Source organism: Dromaius novaehollandiae, chromosome 13 (assembly GCF_036370855.1).
Source record: "Dromaius novaehollandiae isolate bDroNov1 chromosome 13, bDroNov1.hap1, whole genome shotgun sequence".
NCBI lineage: Eukaryota > Metazoa > Chordata > Aves > Casuariiformes > Dromaiidae > Dromaius > Dromaius novaehollandiae.
This window is the reverse complement of record NC_088110.1, coordinates 25,267,008-25,284,160: the sequence shown is the minus strand read 5'-3', so window position 1 is coordinate 25,284,160 and position 17,153 is coordinate 25,267,008. Positions and strand designations below refer to the sequence as shown.

General features: G+C 62.3%; 2 protein-coding genes across 3 annotated transcripts; both read left to right on the top strand.

Moving 5' to 3' along the window:
* Nucleotides 1-1,816: 1,816 nt before the first annotated feature.
* On the top strand, nt 1,817-4,518 carry LOC112985572 (haptoglobin). The gene is made up of 5 exons (XM_026104274.2): nt 1,817-1,914; nt 2,245-2,306; nt 2,449-2,550; nt 2,730-2,804; nt 3,719-4,518. Exons 1-5 carry the CDS (start codon nt 1,910-1,912, stop codon nt 4,501-4,503), a joined length of 1,029 nt encoding a protein of 342 aa, XP_025960059.1. The 5' UTR covers nt 1,817-1,909; the 3' UTR covers nt 4,504-4,518.
* Nucleotides 4,519-5,391: 873 nt separating this feature from the next.
* Nucleotides 5,392-16,930, top strand: DHX38 (DEAH-box helicase 38). Of its 2 annotated transcripts, none has more exons than XM_064519886.1 (27): nt 5,392-5,531; nt 6,091-6,482; nt 7,015-7,202; nt 7,371-7,475; nt 7,897-8,062; nt 8,183-8,301; nt 8,456-8,532; nt 9,074-9,229; nt 10,269-10,430; nt 10,516-10,623; nt 11,372-11,484; nt 11,587-11,724; nt 11,979-12,165; nt 12,256-12,441; nt 12,907-13,047; nt 13,224-13,334; nt 13,410-13,526; nt 13,768-13,875; nt 13,994-14,106; nt 14,560-14,768; nt 14,850-15,004; nt 15,082-15,237; nt 15,312-15,446; nt 15,525-15,650; nt 16,048-16,143; nt 16,381-16,502; nt 16,661-16,930. In XM_064519886.1, exons 2-27 carry the CDS (start codon nt 6,154-6,156, stop codon nt 16,743-16,745), a joined length of 3,708 nt encoding a protein of 1,235 aa, XP_064375956.1. In that variant the 5' UTR covers nt 5,392-5,531; nt 6,091-6,153; the 3' UTR covers nt 16,746-16,930. The 2 variants fall into 2 exon arrangements, with proteins under 2 accessions (XP_064375956.1, XP_064375957.1); XM_064519887.1 differs by having other exon boundaries at nt 5,421-5,517.
* Nucleotides 16,931-17,153: the final 223 nt, after the last annotated feature.

Genomic DNA, 17,153 nt, shown 5'->3' with positions numbered 1-17,153 from the left:
ATGGGTGCTCCTGTGCTGTCCCGCTCGGCACCGGGGCTGCCCCACAGACCGTGGGACGGGTGCAGGCATGGGTGCTCCTGTGCTGCCCCGCTCGGCACTGGGGCTGCCCCACAGACCGTGGGACGGGTGCAGGCATGGGTGCTCCTGTGCTGCCCCGCTCAGCACCGGGGCTGCCCCACAGACCGTGGGACGGGTGCAGGCATGGGTGCTCCTGTGCTGCCCCGCTCGGCACTGGGGCTGCCCCGCAGACCGTGGGACGGGTGCAGGCGGTCGGTGCGTGCGGGTGCTCCTGTGCTGTCCCGCTCGGCACTGGGGCTGCCCCGCAGACCGTGGGACGGGTGCAGGCGGTCGGTGCGTGCGGGTGCTCCTGTGCTGTCCCGCTCGGCACCGGGGCTGCCCCGCAGACCGTGGGACGGGTGCAGGCATGGGTGCTCCTGTGCTGTCCCGCTCGGCACCGGGGCTGCCCCACAGACCGTGGGACGGGTGCAGGCATGGGTGCTCCTGTGCTGCCCCGCTCGGCACTGGGGCTGCCCCACAGACCGTGGGACGGGTGCAGGCATGGGTGCTCCTGTGCTGTCCCGCTCGGCACCGGGGCTGCCCCACAGACCGTGGGACGGGTGCAGGCATGGGTGCTCCTGTGCTGTCCCGCTCGGCACTGGGGCTGCCCCACAGACCGTGGGACGGGTGCAGGCATGGGTGCTCCTGTGCTGCCCCGCTCGGCACTGGGGCTGCCCCGCAGACCGTGGGACGGGTGCAGGCATGGGTGCTCCTGTGCTGTCCCGCTCGGCACCGGGGCTGCCCCACAGACCGTGGGACGGGTGCAGGCATGGGTGCTCCTGTGCTGTCCCGCTCGGCACTGGGGCTGCCCCACAGACCGTGGGACGGGTGCAGGCATGGGTGCTCCTGTGCTGCCCCGCTCGGCACCGGGGCTGCCCCACAGACCGTGGGACGGGTGCAGGCGGTCGGTGCGTGCGGGTGCTCCTGTGCTGCCCCGCTCAGCACCGGGGCTGCCCCGCAGACCGTGGGACGGGTGCAGGCGGTCGGTGCACACAGACCCCCCCGTGCTGCCCTGCTCCCGGCCTCTCCTGCTGCTGGGCCCCACGGCCACGGACCAGGCTCCTGCCCGGACCCCTCGCTGTCCCGTGGCCCCGTCCCCGCGGGCGGCTGCCGGCACGGGGGCTGCCTGCCGTCCTGCCCCCTCGCTAACAGCTGGCTGCACCGGCTGGGCCGGGGCCAGCGATTGCTGCGGCGAGTTCCCGTAAAGCTGGGCTGGGTGCTGCCTCCGCTGACAAACAACCGGGGCTGCCAGGGTGCCAGGCCAAGGACGGCTGGCCGGGGGCACGGCCGGCTCGGCCCCGCGCCGCAGCGCTGCGGCAGAGGGAGCGCGACAGCCCTGCTGCCTGCGCGGCCGGCGTTGCCCGGGGCCGGGGTCAGGGCCACGCGCGGCCCCGTGCGCCCCATCCTCAGCATCGCCCTGCCGCGGGCACGGCGGCACCTGCCCCGAGGTGCCCCCCCGGGGCTGGCGTGGGCCGGGGGCAGCGCGGCGTCCCGGGGGGCTGGGTTGGCGCTGGTCCTGGGGTCCTCGGCTGGTGTCGCAACGCCTGGGCCCCGGGGGCCGCGGCCAGGTCCTCCCCCCATGCTGGTAGCTGCAAAATCCAGGAAACTCCGGACCAAGTGCTTTCCCGCAGGGGCTTGGCGTGCTGCGCGGGAGCCTCGGCTCGGCTGGCCGCGGGCCAGGCGGGTCCTGCGGTCTTTCCGGGAAAGGTGCTGGCTGCGAGCGGCGGGTCAGGCGGCGCGGGGCCTGCGGGGCTGCTCCGGGGCAGGGCAGGCAGCAATAAAAGGGGCGAGGAGGGAGCCCCGAGCACCAGCCCGGAGGAGGAGGCTGCTGTGCAGAGAGCAAGCGACGAGCATGAGGTGAGCAACGCCGCCCGCGCCCCGTGTGCGCTCGGTGCTGTCCCCATCCCTCCCGCCGGCCGAGGACCCGGGGGCTGCGGGCTCCGGGCCCCAGCACCGCTGCCTGGGGACCCGGCGGCAGCAGGGACCGAGGTCCCAGGTCTGGTGCGGAGGCGGCTCAGGCACCTCAGGTGCTGCGGATGGGCCGGCGTGCAGCGCGGTGCTGTCCCCGTCCCGGTGCAGCCGGGGCCCTGCCAGCCGGGGAGCCCGGGATGTGGCGCGTCCGGTCCCAGCAGAACCGGCCGGGCTCGGGGCAGAGCCCCTCTGCTAACCGCCGCCTCCTCCCCACAGGACCGCAGCGCTGCTCATCGCCGGCCTGGCCTGGGCCACGCTGGACCCCGCGGCTGCCACCCGTGAGTCCCGGGGTGCGGGCGGGAGCGCCGGGCTCAGAGCAGCCGGGCAGCTCAGCAAGGAGCGGGCATGCGCGTGCTGGGGGGCCCGGGGCGCCCGGGTGGGCTGAGCTCCCTGGGCTGGCTGAGCATCCTCTGCCTGCAGCGTCGAGCTGTGCGCAGCCCCCGGAGATCGAGCACGGCCACGTGGAGCACGTCATCAGGTACCGCTGCGACCCGCACTACCAGCTGCGCAGCGCTGGCGACGGTGAGACACGCGGCACGGCGCCGGGCTCAGCCCCGGCACGGGGAGACGCGCGGGGAGGTCCCAGTGCGGGGCGGCGCGGGGCCCCCATGCCGCTCCTGGGGATGCACCGTGCACCCCCGCCCTGGCGGCTGGGCCCTGCCCTCCCTCGCAGGTGGGTGCTGACCCCGTTCCCTCCCCAGGCACGTACAAGTGTCAAGAGAATGACGTTTGGGTGAACCCTAACGCTGGGAAGGAGCTGCCCGTCTGCGAGCCAGGTGAGAGCAGAGCCACGGAGGCCTGGGCTGGAGGGAAGCTGAAGGGCGGCTGCAGCCCCTCTCCCTGGCGCTGCGCTTGCGCTTCCTGGGGCTGCCGTGAGCCGGGCTGGCTGGGGCAGGAGCCCGGGCCCTGTGGGGCACCACCGTGCCGGGAGGCGCGCAGCCGGTTGTGCCGGGCAGGCTGCAGGGACCCGGAGCTCGCGCTGAGGGGCTGGGCGATGCCGGCTGCAGGGATGCCGGCTGCGGCGATGCCATCGTGGCGATGCTGGCCACGGTGATGGCGTTGCGGCGATGCCAGCTGCAGCATTGCCATGGTGGTGATGCCGGCTGCGGCGATGCCATCGTGGTGATGCTGGCCACGGTGATGGCATCGCAGCGATGCCGGCTGCAGCATTGCCATGGTGGTGATGCCAGCTGCAGCGATGCCATCGTGGCGATGCTGGCCACGGTGACGGCATCACAGCGATGCCGGCTGCAGCAATGCCATGGTGGTGATGCCAGCTGCGGCGATGCCATCGTGGCGATGCTGGCCACGGTGACGGCATTGCGGCGATGCCGGCTGCAGCATTGCCATGGTGGTGATGCCAGCTGCGGCGATGCCATCGTGGCGATGCTGGCCACGGTGATGGCAACACAGCGATGCTGGCTGCAGCATTGCCATGGTGGTGATGCCAGCCGCGGCGATGCCATCGTGGCGATGCTGGCCACGGTGATGGCATCGCAGCGATGCCGGCCGCAGCATTGCCATGGTGGTGATGCCAGCTGCGGCGATGCCATCGTGGTGATGCTGGCCACGGTGACGGCAACACAGCGATGCCGGCCGCAGCAATGCCATGGTGGTGATGCCGGCCGCAGCGATGCCGGCCGCGGCCACGCCGGCTGGGTGACTGACAGGTCCTGTCCCTCCTCGGCAGTGTGCGGGAAGCCGCAGCACCCGGCCAGGCAGGTGCAGCGCATCATCGGGGGCCTGCTGGCCGACAAGGGCAGCTTCCCCTGGCAGGGCCGGCTGGTGACGCGCCACAACCTCACGGCGGGGGCCACGCTCGTCAGCGACCAGTGGCTGCTGACGACGGCCAAGAACGTGTACATGAACCACAGCGAGGACGCGGAGCCGGCCGAGATCGCGCCCACCCTGCGGGTCTTCCTGGGCGGCAAGGGGCAGCCCGCCCGGCGCGTGGAGCGCGTCGTGCTGCACCCCGACTACCCCGCAGCCGTGGACCTGGCCCTGCTCAAGCTGCGGGAGAAGGTGCCGCTGGGGGAGGAGGCGATGCCCATCTGCCTGCCGCGGAAGGACTACCTGCAGCCGGGGCGGGTGGGCTATGTCGCGGGCTGGGGCCGCGGGGCCACCCTTGCCTTCTCGGAGCTGCTCAAGTACGTGATGCTGCCGGTGGCGGAGGACGAGAAGTGCCGGGCGTACTACGCGGCCCGCGGGCCCCACGGCGTGCTGCCCCTGCTCAGCAAGCACACCTTCTGCGTGGGCATGAGCGAGCTGCGGGAGGACACGTGCTACGGGGACGCTGGCGGAGCGTTCGCCGTGCAGGACCCCGAGGACGACACCTGGTACGCCGCCGGGATCCTCAGCCACGACAGGACCTGCGCCGCCTCCAAGTACGGCGTCTACGTCCGCCTGGAGCACGTCCGCGACTGGGTGCAGCAGACCCTGGCGGGCGACGGGGCGGGGGCCGGCGGCCAGCAATAAACTGCCCCACTGCGACACTGCCTCCCTCCTCCCTGTCCCCGCGTCCCCGTGCAGCGCCCGCAGCGGCGTGTGCGAGTGTGCGCGAGCGTGTGTGTGTGTGCGCGCGTGTGTGTGTGCGCGAGCGTGTGTGTGTGAGCGTGTGTGTGCACGTGTGTGGGGGGGGTGCCCACTTCCCCCTCCACCTGTGGGTCTGTGGGGGCTCCCCCCATGTGTGGGTCTGGCTCCCTGAGTGTGGGTCTGTGGGACGCCCCTGTGTGTGGGTCCGTGAAATCCCCCGTTTGTGGGTCTGTGGGATCCCTGTGTGGGCTCTGTGGGATCCTCGTGTGTATGGGGTCTGTGGGATCCCTGTGTGGGCTCTGTGGGATCCTCGTGTGTATGGGGTCTGTGGGATCCCTGTGTGGGCTCTGTGGGATCCTCGTGTGTATGGGGTCTGTGGGATCCCCGTTTGTGGGTCTGTGGGATCCCTGTGTGGGGTCTGTGGGATCCTCGTGTGTATGGGGTCTGTGGGATCCCCGTATGTGGGTCTGTGGGATCCCTGTGTGTGTGTGTGATCTGTGGGACTCCCCCGTGTGGGCCTGTGGAATCCCTGTGTGGGGTCTGTGGGATCCTCGTGTGTATGGGGTCTGTGGGACCCCCCCCGTGTGGGCCTGTGGAATCCCTGTGTGGGGTCTGTGGGACCCCCCCGTGTGGGCCTGTGGGATCCCTGTGTGGGGTCTGTGGAATCCCCCCCAACGTGTGGGTCTGTGGGATCCCCCCCCACGCGTGGGGTCTGTGGGATCCCCCGACCTCTCCCCGCTCCCGCCGCGGCCACGTGACCCCAAAGCGCTTCCCTATGCCGGAAGTACGCGCCCCGGCGGCGCGTCTTGTCTAGCCGCAGTTCGTCTCTATGGTAGCTGGGGCGTCTGTGTTTTCGGCACGTGCCTCGATGGTGGGCGTGGGCTAGAGCGGCTCTTGCCGCGGAGCACTGTGGGGCGGCAATGGCGGCGCTCAGGGTGGTGGCCTGCGGTCGCTGAGGCAACTGCCGGCAGGTGCTGGAGCCGGGGGGCGCCGGCGGCCGGGAGAGGAGCGGGGCCGGAGGGGAGCGGGGCCGAGGCCGGGGAGCGGGGCCGGGGCGGCTGCCGGGGAGCGGGGCCGGGAGGGGAGCGGGGCCGAGGCCGAGGCCGGGGAGCGGGGCCGGGAGGGGAGCGGGGCTGAGGCCGGGGAGCGGGACCGGGAGGGGAGCGGGACCGGGAGGGGAGCGGGGCTGAGGCCGAGGCCGGGGAGCGGGGCCGGGAGGGGAGCGGGGCCGAGGCCGAGGCCGGGGAGCGGGGCCGGGGCGGCGGCCGGGGAGCGGGGCCGGGAGGGGAGCGGGGCCGAGGCCGAGGCCGGGGAGCGGGGCCGGGAGGGGAGCGGGGCTGAGGCCGGGGAGCGGGACCGGGAGGGGAGCGGGACCGGGAGGGGAGCAGGGCTGAGGCCGAGGCCGGGGAGCGGGGCCGGGAGGGGAGCGGGGCCGAGGCCGAGGCCGGGGAGCGGGGCCGGGGCGGCGGCCGGGGCCCGGGGCGGCAGCGGCGGCGCTGCAGCCCCGGCTGAGCGCTGCCCCGCACGCAGCCCATGGGCGCCCGCCGCGGCCCGGCTGCCCGGCCCCGCGCGGCGTGGTAGCGGCCGGCGGCGATGGGCGAGGCGGGCGAGGAGTCGCTGCACCGGCTGGCGGGGACGAGCGCGGGCGGCGAGGCCGGCGGGCTGGTCGTGCGGAAGCGGAGCGCCGCCGCGGAGCAGCACGTCTTCAAGGCGCCGGCGCCGCGGGTCTCCCTGCTGGGCCTGGACGTGCTGGCGGCCCAGAAGCGCCGGGAGCGCGAGGAGGAGGCCGGCGGGAAGCGGTCCCGGGTGTCCTCCTACAAGGACTGGGAGGAGGGCCGGGACGAGGCAGGCAGCCCCGCGGAGGAGGAGGAGGACGAGGAGGAGGAGGTCGACCAAGGCGGTCGGAGCAGCCACAAGGACAGGTGGGGGCCGCTGGCGGGTCTCTGGGGCTGGTGGCAGCACCGGGCGTTTCGCGGCCGTCGGGTCCCTGCCGGGAGGACCCAGTACGAGCGTGCTCTGTGGCGCTGCACGATTGCTCCGTGTCTCCGGGGCTGAGCTCTGAGATGAGCAGGGGCTCGGCGTGGCGAGGAGGTCTGGAGGTCTCCGTGGAGGTCTGTAGGACAGTTCTGCAGATCTGAGGAGGTCCGGGAAAAGTTCTTCTGCTGGTGCCTTCCCTGAGATGTCACAGCCAGGAGTGTTCTTGGGTGCTGTTAGGCCTGAAAAAGCCAGTTATCTTATCCATGTGCCTGGCTGTGTCCAGCTCTGTGGAGGCTGTGGTCTGCTTGTAGCTGAAAGCAAGAACAGACCTGCAGGACTGTTAGCAAAGGATGGGGAGAGCATTTCTGACCACACATGCCTGCTGTAGCGGAGATTGGGACTAGAGTTGCATGAGGCAAGCCAAAGAAAGGCGAGCTATTTCTCAGCAGTTTTCTTCTCTCTGCTCTGTTCCTCTAGGCATTACCGTTCTGCCCACGTGGAAACACCTTCCTACACAGGGGGTGTCAGTGAGGAGTTTTGGGAACGCAGCCGGCAGCGGGAAAAGGAGCGTCGGGAGCAAGGTGTCTTTGCCTCCTCCAAGGAGGAGAAGGAACGAAAGAAGGAACGCAGTAGAGATCGGGACCACGACCGTAAACGGGACCGAGGTAACTGTTCTGAGACCTTCGTGACTCTTCGTGCTTAGGGCCTTTGGGCCTGTCCCTCAGCATCTTTATAGTCCTTGACTAATCTTCAGGGAGTCCTCTAGGGCAGGCTTAGGGAGCCTGTTTGTGCACTGAGCACCTAATCATACCTATTTTATCTTATGTCTGCAGAGGATCGGGACAGAAGTCGTCACAGCAGCAGATCAGAGAGGGATGGTTCATCGGAGCGGAGCAGCAGGAGGAGTGAACCAGAGAGTCCCAGACATAGGCCCAAAGGTATGAGCGAGACCTGGTAGGGCTCCTATTGATCCTTAATGGAAAGAGTTGCATTTCTTCTTTGGGTTCCTGTTGTTTTGTTCCAAGGCAAGCATGGGTAACAATGCCTGTGTGTTCTAAGGTCTGTGGTTAGGGCAAGCCTAAAGCTACTGGCTTTTCCTGGGCATGGGCCTGGGAGTGATCCTGCCAGTTGTATGTGGAAATCTGGCTGATCCCAGACCCCTGGAGATCTCTTCTGGGTCGGTGTGATAAGGATGTGATCCTTTGGCCATTTTCCTTTGGCTTACTGGGTCAGCACCATCTCTTAGAGGGAGAGCAAATGGGTACACTGTCTCTGTGCTCCTTGCTAGAAGGTATAAGGTGGCTCCAGGGGCCCTGGGCCACTGTGTGAGCATCAGGTGCCAAACCCTGTCTCTTCTAGATGCAGCCACTCCGTCTCGCTCCAGCTGGGAGGAAGATGATAGTGGTTTCAGCAGTACCCGCCGCTCACAGTGGGAATCTCCATCGCCTATGCCTTCCTATCGGGACTCTGAGCGCAGCCACAGGGCATCGTCCTTGCGAGACACGGATCGAAGAGATCGGGACAGGTATCAGTACCTGGAGCAAAGGGCTGTGGCTACGAGTTGGTGACCCGCAGAAGGGGAGGGCGTGTGTGAGAGCAGTATGTGGCTGTGGGCGTTAACTCTTCCCTCCTGCTGTTTCCTCAGGTCAGTGAGGAGCAGGTACTCGGATAAGACGCCGTTGCCCACCCCATCGTACAAATACAATGAGTGGGCTGATGACCGGAGACACCTGGGGGCCACGCCACGGCTGTCCAGAGGGAAAGGTGAGGAGCCCGGGGCTGGGCTGCCTAGGCTGAGGAATGGCTTAATCCTCTTCTTCACCCTCTGCAGCACAAGGAAAGGTTCTGTGGGATTCCCTCCACGAGTGGCAGCGGAGTAGGGCTGGGAGGCCTGTACTGACTAGTTTGCTTTCTTCAGGGCGGCGTGAAGATGGAGAAGAGGGCATTGCCTTTGAGACAGAGGAGGAGCGGCAGCAGTGGGAGGATGATCAGCGGGTAAGAGCCCCCGCAGGTGGTCTGGGAGCTGGCTGCCAGCGGACACCCGGCTTTGTGCCGCCTGCCCGCTGCCCCAGAGAGGCGGGGAGAGCTGGGCCTTACACCCGGCTTTGTGCTGCCTGCCCGCCGCCCCAGAGAGGCGGGGAGAGCTGGGCCTTACACCCGGCTTTGTGCCGCCTGCCCGCTGCCCCAGAGAGGCGGGGAGAGCTGGGCCTTACACCCGGCTTTGTGCTGCCTGCCCGCCGCCCCAGAGAGGCGGGGAGAGCTGGGCTTACACCCGGCTTTGTGCCGCCTGCCCGCCGCCCCAGAGAGGCGGGGAGAGCTGGGCCGTGGGGCTGCTGTTCCCGGGTGAGGGCGGCCGGTGCGGTGGGGCTGTTCACGGTGCGCGGGCTCCCCCGGGCGGCAAGATGGGGAGTGGCGGGCCGGGGCCCGGGCTGGAGAGCGTCCTGTGTGGGCTTGTGTCGCGAGGAGTTTCCAGCGCCTCCCTGGCCTGCTGGGCTGGGGTGCAGCCCTAAGCTGTCTCGTCCCTCTGCCCTTCCAGCAAGCTGACCGGGACTGGTACATGATGGACGAGGGCTACGACGAGTTTCACAATCCCTTGGCCTACTCCTCTGAGGAGTACGTGAAGAAGCGGGAGCAGCACTTGCACAAGCAGAGGCAGAAGCGCATCTCTGCGCAGCGGCGGCAGATCAATGAGGTAGGGGTGAGATGCAGGTGGCTGCTCTGAACGTGTGAGGAGTGCTTTTTTTGCTGCTTCTTAAGAGACCCGCGTGCTGACAGGGAAGGCTGAGCCCTTGCTGTCGGATGGAGAGGACAATCTTTGTACTGGCCCAGACTGAATGAGGGATTCCAGGGAAACTACTGGTAAGCTCCCTTGGAAAGTGAGGCCCTGCATCTTCTGCATGGGACAGAATTCCTAATTAGAGCCACTTTGTAGTGGATCCCATTATCCAGAGCTTCAGGAATGCAGAGGGCCGTGCTGCTGCCATTCTGGGCATGAGTCGCGTTACTAGGGCTGTGCACCGTTGCCCAGCGGACACTTAGGGCTGCTGCCTCAGCACGTGCGTAGGGTTGTGTCCAGGCTTCTTGGTGTATTCTGAGTATGGCAGGGGCCTTGTGGACAATATCCGTCATGCATTTCCATGGAGACAGTCCTGTTTAGCAGCTACTTCATACAGTCAGTCTGTTTCCCATACCCTGCTGTTTCTGGTTAACATTTCTTCCCCAGTGCTTGCTTTCTGGCTCCCTAGACAGGAACCTTCAGTGTTCCTGTTCTTCATTTTCCAGATTTATTCAGTTTCATCCTATTGTCAGTGCAGGGCCTAAACCTGAGCTCAGTGTTCTGAGGTGATCCCTCAGGCTTTTTCCGGGGCCTCAGTCTCTTTCCCATTTTGGGAAAGGCAGACTTGCACATGCAATTGTGGATGCTGTCAGTGCTTGAAGCCATGTGGCATAACTCTGGCGTATATCCCCAGGCAGAGATAAAGATTTGCCTTGAGTGACTGGCTGCTTTTAGCTTGCTATTTCAGGAATAAGAGTTAGGCCAACCTGAGTTGGTGAAAGTCATATAGTGCTTTGCAGTTGGCTGTGTTGCTTTTTCTTTTGCCCTGCAGTTGGTTTGAGCTGTATGTATTGTGTGGTAGGTATAAGGAGTCTTTTGGCTGTTCTTGAGTGTAATGTGAGGGAAGGTAGTAGTTAAATCTTGTGTTACACAAAAGAAATCTTGTTCTTTGTAGGATAATGAACGCTGGGAGACAAATCGCATGCTGACCAGTGGAGTGGTTCACCGTCTTGAAGTGGATGAAGACTTTGAGGAGGATAACTCTGCCAAAGTGCATCTGCTGGTGCACAACTTGGTGCCCCCTTTCCTAGATGGGAGGATAGTCTTCACCAAGCAGGTAGGGACTGTGGCTAAAGGTGCTGATGGTGGGGAGCCCCACAAGTGTGAGCAGTCTGTACTGAAGTGATACCTCTTTCCTCTAGCCAGAGCCAGTTATCCCTGTCAAGGATGCCACCTCAGATTTGGCCATCATTGCTCGGAAAGGCAGCCAGCTGGTGCGCAAGCACAGGGAGCAAAAGGAGCGTAAAAGGGTATGGTGTGACCTTTTGGCTTATCTCCCACGCTACGTATGTTATATCGTGCCTTACAGCCTTTGTTTGGACTTTGCAGAATATGGGTTTTGGCAGCAATGGCAATAAAGAGTGCACCGTGTTTTTACCACCTGGGATGTCCTGGTAGTCCAGTTCATTGCACTGTCTCATAAGCAGCTGCTGTGATGTGGGTTTTTTTGGGTGTTTTCCAAGGGATTTCTTTAAAGCCAATGGGGGAGTGGCGGAAAAAGCTCAGATATATTCCTTGAAAACAGAATGAACTGGGTTTGAGGCATTTATTCTACGAGTGGAATTGAGGGGAAGCTGTACTCCTGATATTGGAGGCGAGAGAAAACAGGAAGGTGAGAGAAAGGCATGTGGGGCACCTGTCAAGAGCAGGACGAATCTCTGGTTCAGATTTGTGTAGGTTTAAGTGCAAATTTAATGAAAGGGTAGAACCACTTTCTTAGGAGGTTGTTGGCTATCCTGTGCTTGAAGTCTCTGCATCCTGACCAGTGTCTAAAAGCTCTGCTCTGGCTCAGTTGGAAGAGGGAGACTTGATGTAGGAACAGGAAGGGTGTTTTGTGTCATAACTTTGTGGAATTGTGGGATAGCACTTTTCCAGCCTTATATTTTGAATAAGGCTGAAGAAGAATGATTTGTTAGTCCTTGCTGTGGCAAAGCGATGCTGCTCTCAGAGTTGCAGCTGTGTCGGTTGCCAAAGTGATGCTGCTTTCTGCCCTTCCAGGCTCAACATAAACATTGGGAACTGGCAGGCACAAAACTGGGAGACATTATGGGGATCAAGAAGGAGGAGGAGAAGGACGAGATGGTGACGGAAGATGGCAAAGTGGATTACAGGTAGGAGCTGCCCTTGTGTTCCTCCTGGTTAGCTGGTGGTGAGTCTGTAGGCATAGTAAAGCCTATAGGGAGACAGGTTCAGAATTTCTGGTGTTTCCTCAGGACTGAGCAGAAGTTTGCTGAACACATGAAAGAAAAGAGTGAAGCAAGCAGCGAGTTTGCCAAGAAGAAATCAATCCTGGAGCAGAGACAATATCTGCCCATTTTTGCTGTGCAGCAAGAGCTGCTCTCCATTCTCAGGTATGGCTGCTAGAGATCTGGTCACAGTGCAACTTTGAGGTGTTTTCTTACATCACAGGAACCCAAGGGAGAATCTCTCCTGAACGTGTGGCCTGTTTGGAGCTGTACTCTCAGGAAAAAGCCCATTGCTTTCTGTGGTTGGCAGCACCTCTCCTGCCTAAGCTATAGCAGGACTCTTGTGCGGCCAAGCAGGGCTGCGAATGAAAGAGCCCTTCTTTGTGGTGTATGAAGAAATATTCTTTCCGTCTCTTCAGGGACAACAGCATTGTGATTGTGGTGGGGGAGACGGGGAGTGGGAAGACGACTCAGCTGACGCAGTACCTCCACGAGGATGGCTACACGGACTACGGCATGATTGGCTGCACCCAGCCCCGCAGAGTTGCGGCTATGTCGGTTGCCAAGCGGGTCAGTGAGGAGATGGGGGTGCGTCTGGGAGAGGAGGTGAGTCTGGCAGTGAGTGCAGAGGTGCAGCGTGCAAGCAGCGAGTGCGTGGGGCTGTTGGGAGACTTGCTGATACCTCTGTCCTCCCAGGTGGGCTATGCCATCCGCTTTGAGGACTGCACGTCAGAGAACACGGTGATCAAATACATGACGGATGGGATTCTCCTTCGTGAGTCACTGCGAGAGGCTGACCTGGACAACTACAGTGCTATCATCATGGATGAGGCACATGAGCGCTCACTCAACACCGACGTGCTCTTTGGCCTGCTTCGGGAGGTGCGTGTGGGGATGGACGAGAGGAGGGCAGTGGCATGGAGCGCTTGAGCTGGTCTTAAGAGTATTTGATGGAGTAGGGTGTTGGCATAGACAGCACTTCTCTCCAGGGCCCGGGAGAGGGAAAGAAGCGGAGACTGTGCCACATGTCTGTCTGCACTCGCTGTGGCAACACCCCTGTTCCCTGGTTCTGGTGGGTTAAATCTCCTCTAGGGCGTAAATGCTGCAGAGGCTTGCTGGAAGCTCTAGATACAGAGATGTTTGCAGGCTTAAGGCTTTCCGGACTGGATTCAGCCTGTCTTTTGCCTGGACAGAACATACAGCATACACCCTTCCTGGCAGTAGTAGCTAGTGCCTCTGGGGTATGGAGGAAGCTCTGTCCTGTGCTGTCGTCTCAGTAATAATGGAAGCAGCCTGGAGCCTTGCATGAATGTCACTTCCTTATTGTTCTTTCCATCTGTTTCCTAGGTGGTGGCCCGACGCTCAGATCTGAAGCTTGTTGTCACGTCGGCCACCATGGATGCAGATAAATTTGCTTCCTTCTTTGGGAACGTTCCCATTTTCCACATTCCCGGGCGCACATTTCCTGTCGACATTCTCTTCAGCAAGGTGAAGTCAGCATTGCAGAGTTCTGCTGTGGTGGGAGGGGGCTGTGACTTGGGTGTACCGTGCCCTGCGCTAGGCAGGGAAGGAAGAAGAGGGGTAGACCTGCTGTGATGCAGTGTTGTGTACAGGATGAGAGAGGCGAGAGCATCAGTATCTGTAACCTGGGCTGTGCCTTTCAGACCCCACAAGAGGATTATGTGGAGGCTGCAGTGAAACAAGCCCTACAGGTGCATCTGTCTGGTGCTCCTGGAGACATTCTCGTCTTCATGCCCGGCCAGGAAGACATTGAGGTGAGCTGGGAGGGCAGGCACTGTCCTATCCCCTTGTTGCTTTAGTCTCAAGTTAACGGGTCTTTTTGCGTCCAGGTGACCTCAGAGCAAATTGTGGAGCACCTTGAGGAGCTGGAGAAGGCACCTGCTCTTGCTGTACTGCCCATCTATTCTCAGCTACCCTCAGACTTGCAGGCCAAGATCTTCCAGAAGGTGCTGATGTGTGGTCTGTGATCTGGGTGGGGACTGGGGCTGCTAGTGCAGGAAAGATTACTGAGCGTGAGAGGTGCAGAGATACCTGTTGTATTGCATGTGGAGGGTGACAGACAGCATGTACTCTCCACACCTTCCAAAGGGTTCCCCTATCCTTCTGGGTTCAGTCTTGCTGCTCCACACCCTTCCTCAGGGAAGGGATCTTGCCCAGGGATCTGACCGGTGTGTGGTACGCTTGCAGGCTCCGGATGGGGTCAGGAAGTGCATCGTTGCCACCAACATTGCAGAGACCTCGCTGACGGTGGATGGCATCATGTTTGTGATTGACTCTGGCTACTGCAAGTTGAAGGTGAGCAAAGGTTTCTTGTCCTGTTCGTATCCTTGATCTCTGGGGTTGGGTTGAGGGAGTTCTGTGGCAGTGACCCAGCTTTTCTCTTGTTTCATTCTGCTCTTCTCTTGCCCCGCAGGTTTTCAACCCCCGCATAGGCATGGATGCGCTGCAGATCTACCCCATCAGTCAGGCCAACGCCAATCAGAGGGCAGGTCGAGCTGGCCGCACAGGCCCAGGTCACTGCTTCAGGTCGGCACCTTACTGGTGTTTGTGCTTCTGTCATGTCCTCAGCTTGGTATCTGGTTATATATGTAGGGGGGCAGGCTTTGGGGCCCTCTGTTTCGGACCCAATACCCTCAGCAGAGGAAAGGGTGTGCTCTAGTTTCTGCCCTTGCCAGTCTTCATTCCAACAGCCTAGTCACAGGCAGCTTCCTTGAGGCTTTGCTTTGGGACTAGTGTGTGCACAGGGAAGGGCCGTGCTCGAGAGCGTATGCTGTGCTGCAGCCCAGGCACCTTCGTGTGCTGGGAGGCTGCGCTGTGTCTCGGGGAGAGGTTCCTCCCTGGGGTCCTGCTTGCTGGCCCGGCTGAGTGCAGAGCTGCTGCCCTGGGCGCTGCCTGTCCGGGTTGGGCAAGGCTTGGTCGTTCGGGGAGGAACAGAGTGATCTGGACAGGGGGAACATGCTCTTTGTGTGTGTTCCCTAGGCTCTACACCCAGAGTGCTTACAAGAACGAGCTCCTGACCACCACGGTGCCTGAAATTCAGCGCACCAACCTTGCCAATGTGGTGCTTTTGCTCAAGTCCCTGGGTGTGCAGGACCTGCTGCAGTTCCACTTCATGGATCCGCCCCCTGAGGACAACATGCTGAACTCCATGTACCAGCTGTGGATCCTGGGGGCACTAGACAACACAGGTACTGGCTGCTGGGGTAGGCTGTCAGCCCGTGGGACTGCTGGCACCTGCTCGGCTGCTGATCCCTGTGCTGTTCCTGCAGGAGGTCTGACCTCCACGGGACGTCTCATGGTGGAGTTCCCACTGGATCCTGCGCTCTCCAAAATGCTCATTGTCTCCTGCGACATGGGTTGCAGCTCAGAGATCTTGCTCATTGTGTCCATGCTCTCTGTGCCTGCCATCTTCTATCGGCCTAAGGTACCTGCTTGCTCCTCTAGCAGTTCGGGGCCTTCCCCTGCCCTTTGACTAACCTGTGTTCTTTGCTCATCCCCCAGGGCCGAGAGGAGGAGAGTGACCAGGTGCGGGAGAAATTTGCTGTTCCGGAGAGCGATCACTTGACTTACCTGAACGTTTACCTGCAGTGGAAGAACAACAACTACTCTACGCTGTGGTGCAACCAGCATTTCATCCACGCCAAGGCCATGCGGAAGGTGAGGCTGCGGCAGTGGGCAGCGGGAAGGAGCCTCATGCAGGAGAGGGACCTAATTGCTACGAATCCTTGCAGGTGCGAGAGGTGCGTGCTCAGCTCAAGGACATCATGGTGCAGCAGCGGATGAGCCTGGCGTCATGTGGCACTGACTGGGATGTTGTCAGGAAGTGCATCTGTGCTGCGTATTTCCATCAGGCTGCAAAGCTGAAGGTGAGAGGGCTCTGTGCTAGCCTGGGGGACGGGAGGCCGTGTCCGTCGCACGTGTGCTAACCGCAGTTCTCTGTGCAGGGCATCGGGGAGTACGTGAACATCCGCACAGGCATGCCCTGCCACCTGCACCCCACAAGCTCCCTGTTTGGCATGGGCTACACACCAGACTACATTGTGTATCACGAGCTGGTCATGACCACCAAGGTGAGTTTGAGCTTCAGGGCTGGTGAGAAGAACGAGGAGACCTCTGAGGAAGGTGGGAGGGCTTTGCTGTGATACCAGGATGTATCAGAGGGGCAGTTCTTGGCCTTCCGCCCTGCCAGCCGTGCATGTCTGTACCACCTGCAGAGTCCTGCTTGTTCCTTCCCGGGTGACTTTTTCTGGCAGATGTAGGTCATGTTGAGACGCTTTGCGGTCTCACCAGGTCCAACCCGTAGCAGCTTTCTGAGGCCAGGAGGAATTGCCTGGAAGGGGTATATCCCCAGCTGGAGAACTGCTGTTGGCAAGTGGGTGAGGGAGGGAGCTGCCAAGGCTCTGGAAATGGTGCCTGGGCCCTGAGAGTGCCATCCTGTTATCCTCATCTTTCCTTCTGTCTCTGCAGGAATACATGCAGTGTGTCACTGCTGTGGACGGAGAGTGGCTGGCCGAGCTGGGCCCCATGTTCTACAGTATCAAACACGCTGGCAAGTCAAGCCAGGTGAGTCCCCTGTCCAGGATCAGATGGCTGAATACCAGAAAGCAGGCTGTTACGTTGCGAAGGAGCGTGTGTCTGGGTGGGGTTCTTGCTGCGTACAGCCCTCCTGCCTGCCCCTTCTAGTGCGGTGTGTCCTGGTGGGTGTGTGCGGCGACATGGAGAGATCAGGCCTGTGGGCCTGCAGAGTCTGCTGCTGCCCGGGCCTCTGCCCGTCCCTGACCTGCTGCTGTCTTGCCGCAGGAGAACCGCCGCCGTGCCAAGGAGGAAGCGTCTCTCATGGAGCAGGAGATGGCTCTGGCTGAGGAGCAGCTGCGTGCCCGCCGGGAGGAACAGGAGCGCCGTAACCCCCTGGGCAGTGCGAGGTGGGTACTGGCCCTGCCTGGTTCTGGGCTGCCCTTCAACAGGCGGCTGCGTGGAGAATCCCGAATCTCCACACACACTTCCCACCCCAGGCATCCCTGATGCAGGGAAAGGTTGCATCTTCTGTCCTCCGCTAATCACCCTCGTCCTCTCCTGGTAGGTCTACTAAAATCTACACCCCTGGGCGGAAGGAGCAGGGGGAGCCCCTGACGCCACGACGCACCCCAGCCCGCTTTGGCCTCTGAGAAAGCAGTGCCCGTTGCTTCGAGGTGTATGGGCTTCCAGGAGCAGCGGAGTCTCAGGAGAGTGCCAAGCTCCCCCGACTGCGCGGCTTGCTACAGCTTGTGGCCCAGGAAGGCTTTGGTGCTTGGCACTACTTTTGCTACAGAACAGAAATAATTTTATTTGTTTAAAGGTTGTTAGTCTTTGACCCTTGCTTTGTTTTGTGCTGTTTCTCGTCCTGGAGACAAGTGCTGGGTGGAGGCAGCCCTGCAGAACTGTGCAGGGCTAGCATGGTGAAGTTACTGCCCTACAGAGCCTGGGACGATGCACAGAATTACACCGTCTCGGAGGGCAAAGACAACCTGAGCCTGGCCCAGCCGTGGCCTGTGCTCCTGCAAAGGCAGGTCTTGCACGACCTGTGCCCGGGCAGC

Coding starts and splice junctions, on each gene's coding strand:
- LOC112985572 (XM_026104274.2), top strand. Junction 2,307..2,448: donor GGACCCCGCGGCTGCCACCC/GTGAGTCCCGGG, acceptor CTCTGCCTGCAG/CGTCGAGCTGTGCGCAGCCC. Junction 2,551..2,729: donor GCTGCGCAGCGCTGGCGACG/GTGAGACACGCG, acceptor TTCCCTCCCCAG/GCACGTACAAGTGTCAAGAG.
- DHX38 (XM_064519886.1), top strand. CDS start 6,154: ATGGGCGAGGCGGGCGAGGAGTCGCTGCACCGGCTGGCGGGGACGAGC. Junction 6,483..7,014: donor CGGAGCAGCCACAAGGACAG/GTGGGGGCCGCT, acceptor CTGTTCCTCTAG/GCATTACCGTTCTGCCCACG. Junction 11,725..11,978: donor GAGCTGCTCTCCATTCTCAG/GTATGGCTGCTA, acceptor CCGTCTCTTCAG/GGACAACAGCATTGTGATTG.